This window comes from Anopheles darlingi, chromosome 2 (assembly GCF_943734745.1).
Source record: "Anopheles darlingi chromosome 2, idAnoDarlMG_H_01, whole genome shotgun sequence".
Classification (NCBI taxonomy): domain Eukaryota; kingdom Metazoa; phylum Arthropoda; class Insecta; order Diptera; family Culicidae; genus Anopheles; species Anopheles darlingi.
The window spans coordinates 33,489,403-33,501,902 of record NC_064874.1 but is presented as its reverse complement, the minus strand read 5'-3'; the positions used below and the strand labels follow the sequence as shown (position 1 = coordinate 33,501,902).

The window sequence follows — 12,500 nt, the reverse complement described above, 5'->3', positions numbered from 1 at the left end:
ATAAGGCCGGACACGCTCTGACCCTCTGACTAACTGACCTAACGCTGACACTCCAAACTACTTTAACTCTGTGACGTACGTACACACAGACACTACCTCCGACCTCAACATTTCACATCATTTATCATTTTTGTTTTGTGTTTTTTTCTAGCCATTTGTTTTGTGTTTTCCATTTTAATGCTTTCCTGTTTGATTTGTTTAATTTTATCATTTGTTTTGTTTCTTTCTTACATCCCGAAAACCCCACCCCCTCGATAGCATCTTCTCTCTGACACTATTGCAGCTCTAATTCAACTGAACTCTCGCTCTCCCTCGCTCTTTCGCTCTCCTTTCGCCACCGCCCTTCATTCAATGCTGGCTTTTCGTTTTCCGGTGCTTCCGGTTTCGTTCATCCGGGGGGGTTTATGCTTGTAACAATACCCTACGGCTGCCGCTGCTGCTACTGTTGCTGCTGCTGCTCAATGGTTCTGATCTGTGTTCGATGATATTTGAGTAAAAGTTGGCCATGATCTTCCCTCTACATTAACAACAAACAAACGGTCTTCGTGTCTTCTTCTTCTTCTTCTTCTGCCGGTTGTCAATCAGCTGCCATTCGATAAATGAAATTAACCAAACGTCCAACTTTGCACAAACTTGGCCCATTCTTGGGCCCAGTTGACGGCGCAGGACTTTTCCTCGACGGATTCCGCACTCTCTGCCGCCGGGACACGCATTGTCTTGTCGTTTTTTTCCTTCCCCCCACAAAAGCATCCCAAAACCGATGGCATTTGCATACACCATCCAGTGCTGTTTATCATCATTCCATTTCATAGCTAGATGCTCATCTCTCTCGCTTTCTCTCTCTCTCTAAAAGTCTTCTTTGTTTATATATCGCACACCTTACTGTGTGTCCACTGTGTGTCGCTTCACGCAAAGTGTGGTGGATAAGGAAAAGGCAGTAACTGGCCTCGCTTAGGAATCGTCATCATCATCATCATCATCCTATCCCTAGCTCTACGTCAGCTCAAAGTTCTAGAACGTCGCGTCCTTGCGGTCGTCCCTAGACGGGTGTCAAAACCCCGTGGTACGAGGGACACGAGGGAGCACCACCAGCAGCAGCAGCAGCAGCACAGCAGTCGTCGTCTTGGTCTTGGTCTTGGTCGTCGTCTCTCTTTCCCTTGTCTTCCTTCCGGCCAGCCATTGCGCATCATTTTCCATAATCGTTCACCGTCAGCTGTGGCAAACGCGTGGCCGCGCGTCGTCCTCTAAACTCGCGCTTTTCCCCCGAGCTATCGCCGCGCTGTCAGTTGCTTGTCAAATTTAGCGGCGATCCTCATCCCGCCTCAGCATGCCATGGCAGCTCCTCCTGCGTGGCACACTCTCTGTGGGCTTCGATACAGCGTTTTCCTCCGCCCCCGGGCGGGAATCCTCTAGGGGGGTAACACATCCACCAACAGTAGCAGAAGCAGCAGCAACAGCATCGCCCGTTGCTGGAAAGAAATTTTTGGCTATTCCCCCTCCTTTGGGGCTACCCACATCATCCAACATGGCGATGGTGTTGGTCTTGGGGGTAGGAAAGCGACTCGTCAGTGTGACACACGGGTGCGCACGGCCCGGCCCGGCCTCTCTTATTATTTGAACACCTAGCTCGCTCTCTAGCCCCGTCCCGATGCGGAGATAAAGCTTCTGCTAAGCACAGCAACAGGCTAGGAAACCCGTTGTGAACCCGTTATTAAGGCCCTTTCGGTAGGGCCGACATGTGTGTTGGTTTGTGTGTGTGTGTGGATGGCGTAAGGAGACGAGCAATCCCTCTAGTTTGATTCGGGGGACCCCGGGATAGGGAAAAAGATCATATTTCCTGCGCGTCGTAAAGGGTAGGTTAGACCAAAGCCAAACCATAGTATAGTAGATCCCGATTCCGAAGATTATGTGGAGTAGAATCCCCTTTTTGCCTTTAACTTCGGCTGCAAAACGGAATCTGCTGCTCCCTACTACCTATCCAGGGCATATTCTAGGATTCGCATCTCTTTCTCACGTCGTGGTTCGTTCTTTTTTTCTGCTCTGCTCGTCAAACGTAATCCCTTCCGTGGAATGCAAGCAGGTAGGATTTCAAGCCGAAGCCACATCTCGATCTGCCTGCGCTGCCTGCACCATTCGAATCGCTTCGCGAAACCATTGTCGGATGGAAATTGAATTTGAAACGAAAATGGAATATTACTTTTCGCCTCGCTCTCGCTCATTCCGGTTCAAATTCCCATATCCGTGGGGATAATAGTTAAGGTTTCCATCCGTTTCATCAAAAGCAGGTTTCCCTTATAATGAGAATGCGGCAGCGAGAATGCGGTGGATTTTTGAGTGGTGCTGAAGAAACCCGGCACCGATAATACCATATCTTCACCATCAGATCGCATAAATTGCTTCCGCAGTGGAGAACCACTACTGCTACTCCATCATCGGTTGCAATCCCTTCACTGGTATGTCCTCAGGCAGACAGACAGACCATGTCGATGTCGATAGAACTGCAGCAGCAATCGTTATCTAAGAATAGATGAAAGCAACTCGGACGAAGTAGACGTAAAACTTCCGCCGATCACAGTAACCATCCCGCAGTGTTGTGTGTTGCTATCGATTGCATTCTATCGCTCGCTCTCTCGTTAAGCGCAACATGCAAGAAGGACCACGCAGATCAATCGGTTGACAACCCGGAGGTCCCACTCTGGATGTGCACACTGGACCAAGTTTTCCAACTTCCATCCCCCAGCACATCCAATTCGTTGCACTTGGTGTGCACTGCGTGCTGGTGGCTGGTCCAAGCCAAAATAATATATTCACAATCTTATCAATTACGAAAACTTTCTCCGCCCGATAATACCGGTCCCCGGTGGAGCGGGGGGAAGTTTTCTAGTCGTGTGCATCCTCCGTCGACGTTGGCGCTCAGCTGCGGCCCCGAACGATAGCGAATCGAAGCCGCCGTCGCCGCCGCCTACGATGATGACTTGGAGACTGACTTTACATCAAAACTCACTTTACGCCCAAGTTGGTCCAAGAAAGTTGATCGGCGACTGCAACTTCCGTCCCTCGGTTGGCAAGCAAGATAGCAAGTTGGCGAAGCAATATTGGTCTCTGGTGCGGGATGGCGAATCCTGTACGGGTATAACCTCAAATTGGTAAACTTTTTATGCCACAACGAGTGAGTGAGAGTGAGTGAATGGAGCGAGGGAACCCACTCGAGGGGCAGTCTTCGAGTCTTCCAGTCGAGTCTTGAGCCGCGTGGGAAATGGAAATGAATTAATGTCGCTCGTTGCCTCTGGGCGGATGACGGACCCGGAGACTCATCGTATGCTTGCAGTGGCGCTTTTGAAGAGGCGATCATCGAGCGAGCGAAATATCACATTTCAATAACGACTCCAACTGCTGTCGGATGCGCCTGTCGCGTATGCACGCGAATAGTGGGACGGCACCGGTACCGGCATCTCATCACCGTGCACGCAAAAGAAGGACAACATCGAGAAGGATTCATTATACGGGAGCACTCGCTGTTGCTGTTGCTGTTGCTGCTACTGCTGCTGTTGCTGCTGCTGCTGCTGCTACTGTTGCTGACTGTTCAAAAGTGCAACTTGTGCGACTGTGGTTGGTGGTTGCGGAGCGGTAGCAGATTGAAGAAAAAATGCTGAATGGCAGGCTGGTTGGAGAATCATAAAAAGGCCGGGAATCGGAGCATTGGGTTTATGTTGTGCGTGTGTCGCACCGTGACTCTTTCGGAGTTCCTGGAGCAATCTGCGAGACCGCATACGGATTATGATGGACAAGTTACAAAGTAACCCCGCAGCAAGTCAATCGCAATGTCATCATTTTGTCAAGTATTGCAGCTCAGAATTTCAATACTAAGCAACAGGGGAGGGCGGCAGTTTTCAAATGTAAACCAGACTGGCTACTAGATCCCTCCGGTTGACTGTTGCGTGAATGCTTTAATGCGTTGGTATAAGAAATATCCAACCACCTTGCACACTTCTCGGATCTTTTCCCTCGGTACGGTACGTTGGCATTGCGTAGACGTGAGAATCAAGCGGCAATATGTATTCGTAGTCGGCACTGACGCTCTGAAACGGTAAATGATTTGTCAGTTAACAGTTTGTGTTGAATGGTCGACGTGAAGACTAATCGTAGCAGGCCTCCTGCTCTTCAGCAAAAGGCAGCAACAGCAGCACGATAAGCAGCCATACAAGTTCGATAGTACGTTCAGTACCAGGAGAAGAATCTGGCATCCCGAAGTATATCCTACTTACGATGTTTAATCCCTTTGCTTCGGACTTTCCATCGAACGAGACGGAAACGAACTTTATCAGCCCCAACCGCCCCTACTGTCGCTTCCGCACGTCAATTCGACTTGGAAATTGGAAATCCCCGTTCTTCGGCAGCATTTGCTGGGGAGTTGGCCCTGTAACTGGAAACACGAGTGCCATCCAACTCACGAAGCTACGAAGCACCACAACCGACCGAAGCACAACAGCACCGCCTCCTTCGTTCGCTCGCTCGCTCGCCTAATCCTTTCATTGTCTTATCTGGAACCGTCGAAGCGCGAGTACCTGTCCCCCGGATACCGGGAACGCAGACCGTCTGCAGCACCGTGGCCGTGATTTGTTGTGTCTGCTCTCCGGTGAATCGATTGGCCAAATGCGGTGCACGTCAGTCAGTTAGTGTGTGTGCGACGCCAGAAAGCTAAAACGAACGGACGAACAACGGTGAGCCCGCGGTGAGCGTGCATCACGGCAAGGAACTTAGCATCCTTGTTCGCGTACCTCGTCCTGTTGCTGCTGCACGGTGCTCCGATGCTGGTACCACAAATACCCGTGTTTCCCGAACTAATCAGCACCAATCCCCACCGGCGTCGTCGTCGTCGTCGTCGTCGTCGTCTTCATTGTGGTCTTCGGTGGCAAGCCACGATGGCGCGCTTACCGCACTGGATGCTCTGAGAGTTACAGAGTACGTACACACACACACACCTGTTCTTTGGCTTCCTTCTTCAACCAAGCGAAGCCTACTGCGACGACTAAGGATCGCTGCGCTGCTGTGCTGCCAACCAACCCGGCGCCACCGCCACCTTGGATCGCTTCGAGTTCGGTCCAAGAAGCTGGCTTGTTTCTTTTAGCTAATTACAGGCCAGAGTGAGAGAAAGGAAAGGAACGAAGGGGCGAAGGCCAGGGAACGATTACGCTCCGTGAGGCGTAATTTCGATTTCAGCTGAGGCCCTGAGATGCTGGGCGGATATAAGGGCGCTCCAAGATGGCGCGAGAGGAAATATCGGTCGCGGCAACTCTCTGAAACCACCGAAACAAATTAATCCTTCTTCTTGCTCTTCTCCTTCTTCTTGTTCCTCTTCTGGCGACATTAGCGGCGCGCCTGGCAGTCAGCTAGAGACGGGCCGCCTCACGACCGCTTTTCCGCCGCCATTGCCGCCTACTTTGTGAGGATTTGTTTGCGTGTGCCCGGTCCCCTTGGGATCCCTTTTTCTAATTACCCGTACGCTACCCGGCGGTGGTGCACCCTTTTTGGCACTTTTGCCATCATGGATGGCATCACCTTCTCGGTGGGCGCGCGCGTGTGTGTGCGTGTAGGGCGCTTGTGTGTCATACTAGCGTCACTTCATAAATCATTCATGGAACCCATTCAATCCATGGGGCCTAATCTTTCTAGTCTCTTCCATTGGCCACAAATACCGCTCTCTTTCTATCTTTCTCTCTCTTGCTTCGTGCCGGGCTTAGTTAATCTTAATTTGTTTCGATGGATAAAACGTCAGCGGTGTGCGGAGGTATATTTCAGCTGGTAGCCGGGACATATGATATGCATGGCATGTGGTGGTGGTGATGGTGATGGTACCTGCCTGTCTCTCCTCCATTGCAACCGACCTCGGGCCAGGGATCCTATCGCGGATCGAATGGAATCGAATCAATTTATATAAATTTGCACGTACCAGAGCACACGCGATCCGTTAGCCCACCGACCGCGGTACCGACGGGACGTGACACACACACACACACAGGATGGGGCATTGGAGTCGAAGTTTCGCAATCCTTTCTCCAGTTCCAGGCCATCGCCCGCTCTCTCTCTCTGTTGTGCTGGGGATTATAGTGAGGGCTTTTCGATCGGAAAACCGGAAGATGCTGGGTTTCGCGGGGCTTTCGCTTAACCAAAAAGAGGGTTTAGGGTGGGGGGAAAGGGGTGGGTCTCACGTGTGCACCGGTGCTGAAGGTGAACTGCATGTAACAAATCCCTTATTGCCCGCTGGCATCGGTTTGCTGAATGACTGACTGTACCGGCAAAAGGGAAACGCGGGGTTGGAAATTTTGATGGAAACCCGGCTACCGGATTTAACCTTTCACGTTCTCTCCCTCTCTCACACACACACTCTGTCCAGCACAGTGCAGTGCAGTGGATGGTGAATGAATTTAAATTTTATGCAACAACTCCACCTCATTCCACCCAAACCTACCAAAACGATAACGGGAGCAGGTAGGACACGCTTCGTTCACCGGTTAGTCTGGCGCGAATCAAATCCCCGGACTCCGTGGAACAACCTACTGCTGGTTTGGTGTCGGTGTTTGGTCTATAGGGGAGTTGTATCTGCTTCTGCTGCTGTTGCACCTCTTCGCTCATTCGCCCCGAAAGCTTGGCCTGACCAGAAACGCAAAACCAGAAGGAGATGTTGTGTGCGGTGCATATGTGCAACCTCCCCCCCATCCCTAGGCGGTGTTTGGATACATTGCCCCACGTTCATCCAGCATACAAACCATCGGTTCATCGGTGGAGGAGTTTCCGTTCCGCTGGTGCCGGCTTTTTTTTGGCGCCTTTTCCGTCCTTTTACGCCACGGAGAAGAGCAGAGCGAGGTGGAGATAAGCCGCGACAGCGGAAACCTACGAGGATCGTCGATGGGCGTTTATATGTTGGCCACCCTCCCATCCCATCTCTTCCATCCCGCTGCGAATGTGTTATCCTTGATTGGAAATCGCTTTTTGAGAAATGGGGACGTGGAGGCCCGACCCAGCGACCACCTTTCCATTAGCATTCGGGATCCGACCTATCAGTCGATCTTGATTTCCATTTTCATCAATGGATCATATTGATGTTTACGCTTTTCACGCAAAATATATCTGCAAACGGGGCCTGTTTGGCTTTGATAGTGGCAAAGGCAAAGGTAGTTTATTGTTGCGTTTTCCTTTGATTCAACGCTATTTAAAGTTGGCTATGGGTAATTACCTGCAACGCTACTGCAACGATCTGACAGCAGGCTGCTACTGTTGCTAAGTTGCTTCGATTGCCTTCGAACGGTAGCAACAGTAGAATTCGCTTTTTTCGATTTTCAACCGAACCGGATACCTTCGTCAATGGATGTAAAATGCAGCTTCTAATGACCATGAAACGATCATTAGAATGATTGCGATTGGAACCACTTAAACCATCGGCCAATAAATATCCGGTATGATATAGAAAGGCTGCTTTTAACACAAAAATCGTTTCTGGATCGATAGAACAGACGCTTGTTATGTGTACTGTCAAATTTTTATCCCCTTCAAATAATTGTTGAAGTTTTCGTAACGCTACTTTTGTACTTTTGGATCTGTTTGGTTTTTTTTTCGGAACATGCGGTAACTGCTTTATTTGTTCGATCAGAGTACGGAAGTGTTTAAAATCAGCATACTAGTTGAATATTTTTGATTTTTTTAGGACAGAGGTGGCACAATGTTTGTCCTTTGTTTAATGATACTTTCTCTTTAAAGAAGATTAAGAAATAGCTTTACTTGGCTTGTAACTAAATATTAGCCTCTCTCTCAATAGCCCTAAATCGACGCCTTGATCAAAATAATATCCCTTTCTTCGTCGAATTTACGACTTTTAAGTTTAACTCAATAGATCAAATGGCATTTTTTTTCTTTCTACAGTCCTTTTCTGTACAGTTTTTTTGTGCCATTGCTATGCGTCTGGACGGGCGCTAATATTTGGAAACGATTTAATTGACCAACAATTGATCGTGGTGCCTTCCACCTGCAAGAGTCCATAACCATCCTACGGTTAAGATGCAATGTTGACCACCACATTTGCATCACTTCTCACTGGACCAGCTACTTCTACAACGCCTTTCGAATACGTTTCATTTCCAAACTTCAAGCGCACGCTCGTTCATTCACTTCCAAGTCCAGCGTCTAGCGTCCAATTCTTGGACACACCCGGTCCCTCCTCGGAATCGCCTTTAAACTCTTAATCTTATTAAACTCACCCTCTTTGACCTTTGTTTGGGGGCAAATCGGAAGAAGCATCAGGGGCTCCTGCATCCATGGGCTGCACCAACCAACCAACCAACAAAGCGAACGGTGGGTGTGGACGTGATTTACCTTTCCCGGTCACCAACACGATCCACGTCGCGTGTGGCCCTTTTGTAAATTATTGATTCTCAATCCTTTTATCAACACATTTCGCTTTTGTAAGAAGCGCCACCAATAGATGGTGTGTGTGTGTGTGTGTGTGTGTGTGTATGTGTATGTACATACTGATGGCTGAATGGGTCGTCGAAACTCCAACTCCTCCACTACGGTCGATGCCGTTGAAAAATGGTTCCGTACACCAGGCCACCGGGTGGCAACTTTTCATCTTCGGGTTCACCTCTTTTTTGTTCACCTTTTGCTTCACCGCTTTTATCCTTTTCGTCGTTGGGGAGGGAGGGAACGAGGAGGTGGTCCAACGACCAAAACGTCGAAGATAAAGGTGCTCCCTTAACCCCCGTTCCCTTCATCGATAGACCAACCGGGGGCCGGCCACCAACGACAGCGCACGAACCGAACGAAGGAACCAACCACCGTTACCATCGGAGGGCGACAGATCCCCGATGCTCTCTCATATATGACTCTCAGATCGTTGTCCTGAGGAAGAAGGAAGGGGTGTTGGTTGGCTTACTCCACTTCTCTCCTTCTCTTTCTCCTCTTTCCCACCACCTCGTGCAGTGGCGACGATAATAATAAATGTAATATGGCAATAGCAATAAAAATATATGTAAGAAACGGTGTGAAAAGAGAGCAGAGAGAGGGAGAGAGGTAGTAATGTGAGGCTAGAGGGAAAGACGGGTGGGGGCCACAGGCAATCCTTTGTCAAGGGAAGAAGAAACTCTGCTCCTTCCCTCCTTGGTGATTTCATGAGAATCAGAACGGAACCAGATTTTAACGATGCTTTCCGACCGACGACGACGACGACGACGAAAGCGCGTTGCAGTTCTCCAGCACGAGCTTGGCTCAGGGTTGTTGTGGATGGTTGGCCTCCAGACAGCTTAACAAATGGCGACGAAATGGAAAAGGTGTCCTCGAGCAGCACGAAAGTGCAAACATCATCTGTATACTCAGGGACACACACACACGCGCGCGGGCGCGCGCTTTTCGGTTTGGTGGCATAGATGGAGGCGCATGGTAAGGTTGCACTATCCAGCCGGTCGTTCGATACCTGGTCGTTCGTTCGTTCGTTCGTTCGTTCGAGTGGTGGGATGTGTGTGTGTGTGTGTGTGTGTGTGTGTGTTTGCTTAGTGGCTGTCTTCCCGGAAGGAAGCAGCTAGCAGCGCTAGCTTACGGACGAAGTAAAAGTAAAGAAAAGTGCCGACAGGAAGCAGGATTTAGAGTGCTAACAGGTTACTTCCGGCCGGAAGGTTAGCACAGAAGGGCCATATAGAGGTGCGCAAGACAAGGCGTGTGTGTGTGTATGTGTGTTTTGACCGATGTGAAACGGGTAAACGTCGTCTCGACCCCCTGTTCGGAAACGTCGAAGGGCGAATTTCCTCGTCTTCGATTGTTCGTGCGATGCAACCCGGCCGGCCGGACCCGGTTCAAGCAGACCGTTTTCTGGGTGCGAAACGGTGGCGTTGAAAGCTGTTGAATATGGAAACGGTTAGCGGCGTGGTGGCCTTCTCCAGGCACGCGATGCAGAAGTAGCGTTGTCGGTTGCCCGTCGCGTTTTTGATTACTGTTTAAAGGATATTGAATCCATGCGACTATTCTAGGTGGACGTTTACTGCACTATTTACCGATACTGAATGTCTGTGTCTGCCTCCTAATTTAAAGCTCTTTATAATGTTTCTTCTCCTATTTGCCATTACATTAGTTGAGGGAATGGCATCTCAGAAGTGTATTGAAGGCAGTACATCCGATTTCCATTCTCCACGAATGCATAAAGCCTCGTTATAGACTCCTGTTTCATATCCCATATCCATATCCATCCTACTCGTTTAGAACATTCCTTTGGTGTTTTCTGTGAAAGGTGCTTTTATAAATGCCAGGATTCTATACAGCAACGCAATATCTGAACAATGCACCCTAGTGGGCTCCCTTTCATTTGACGAACAACAATCCCATTTATGGAGATCAAATGAACAGATAGACTGTTGTTTAATCGAGAAATTGCTGTATAGTTTTAAATGGAAGGGTTTAAATGGAAATGATATTCAAGAATAATGCCATCTAGTTATCCGGCATTCCAAACGCTGCTCTTCTGAATCATCAAAGGCGGCTCTACTGTCATACACGTCAAATTTGGCATTCACCAACAGCCCATCGTTGTCACACTTTTCACGAAATAACGAGCCGTGGATGTTTGTCTGAAGGTGTTCTGATTCGCTAATACTGAGTTAGATTTATCTCGTCTCGTCTCGATGACCTGTTGCTCGCGGCGGGGGTTCTGTTCCGCGACTATTACCAGCTAATCCCCGGGATAAGCTGATTGTGTTCATTGCGGACCAAACGTTCGCTAGTATGGTGTTTGGTGGTAAAATTGGATCACCCCGAGCGTTCACACGAATCTACAGAAAGGATACGAAGCTTATAGCCTCACGAATATAACCGACAATCACAAACAGACCAGACCAGACACAATCAACACGCACATGCACACACATTTTCATCGTTTAAAGAACGACGCGAACGGATTGCAGCTTTGATCCGTCGGATTGGACGGACTACGGACGCTACAGGACTGCACGGAATTCTGTGGAGCATAACATTCCCACGTACACACACACACACACACACACACACACACACACATAAACACTTTTGTCCATATATAATCCATTTATTAATCGTATACTGAATGGAACAATTCTGATGATGTCTTTTCTACCTTCGCTTCTTTTCTTCCATTTCCCTGCGCCAACCCGTCTGCTTCTGGATACTTCCTGCACCGTCTACACAGGGGTGTATGGTGATGTACAACGTGTAAAGATTCTCTACAACAAGAAGGATTCAGCCCTGATCCAGATGGCTGAACCCTACCAGGCGTATTTGGGTAAGTAACGGATCGCTGCTGCCGCCGCTGTTAAGGATTTTCGTTTTCTGTTTTTTTTTTGCCCCTTACTTTTCTGGTTTCAGTAGCGGAACTACAGGCACCTCTGCTCAGTGCACTGTTCGTACTGTTGTTGCTACTGCTGCTGCTTCTGCTCTGTATACCGAAACTTCATTCATCCATCATACCGCGAAGATGGAATTTATTATTTATTCACTCCTTTACGTGCCATGGCTATCCATATTACTCGCGTCGTAGTTCCGGAACCGGTGTTTCGGAACTGCTTTGCATGAATAGTGGTATGCAGAGCGCCCTGTTACGGCATGGCATGGGTTTGTAACGGATGTTATCGAGCGAAGCGCTTGATGCCCCAAAGATGATGTTGATGTTGATGATGATGATGATGACGACGACGATGCGTCTCATTTATTCTTTCTCCATTGCACTGTTGCTCACGGGGCAAAAGTTTTCGGTTTTAAAAAATGCACGAACCTCCTGGCCCTTGCCCCAGTAAGAGTTGTTTGCTTTGCCTCGTGCCTCGCGGCGGCTTACATGCCCAATAAATCCTCGCTGTAAATAAATGATCAAATCCGGAAAGGAAGAGGAAAACCGCCGCCAGTTTTTGTTGTGCCTGCCGTGCACTTGCGGTTCTGTTTTGTGGCGGTGCTCGCACTCGCACTCGGGATATCGGCGTGCAAAAGCCAAACCCTGAACCAACCGGGAACTCCCGGGAGACGGAAAACCGCAAGCACCACAAGCAACACACCCCGCCCTTCGGGGCGAACCAGGTGAGCGTTAGCGTTCTATCCTAGTAGAGAAAGGGTCTTGGGGTGGTAACGAACCCGGACAAGCATGCACGGCGAAGGCACGTTGGAACATTTTATTTTATTTTCGTTAAAAAGCCGACCATTTTTCAAAATGTCTACCTCAGGAAAGGCCTGGAAGTTGTGCCCAGTGGTAGTGGGGTTGTGTAGCAGAACAGGTAATCCGCACGTTTTGTGGATACTTTGCCTTCTCTATCCTGACACGCCTAGAGATTGTTACACAAGTGCAACGAAACGAAAGTCTTTCTTTTTTTGTTGCCGTGTTCATTTCGATACTCAATATGCCAAACATCGATAAAAGATTATTAGTAATCCATCATTGGTGAACGGAATTTCTCCCAAAAGGATGCAGACCTTCTCAAATCCATATTTTTATTTGATTTGTC

At 48.9% G+C, this 12,500-nt stretch overlaps 1 protein-coding gene across 14 annotated transcripts in view; it reads left to right on the top strand.

Annotated features, from left to right (window-relative positions):
• Positions 1-12,500, top strand: part of LOC125949124 (polypyrimidine tract-binding protein 2) — a 229,430-nt gene that overhangs the window by 203,511 nt on the left and 13,419 nt on the right. For all 14 annotated transcript variants that reach the window (XM_049675866.1, XM_049675865.1, XM_049675868.1 and 11 more), the window contains one exon: positions 11,201-11,293. In XM_049675866.1, the coding sequence (XP_049531823.1) occupies positions 11,201-11,293 (93 nt within the window). The remainder of the gene's footprint in view (positions 1-11,200; positions 11,294-12,500) is intronic.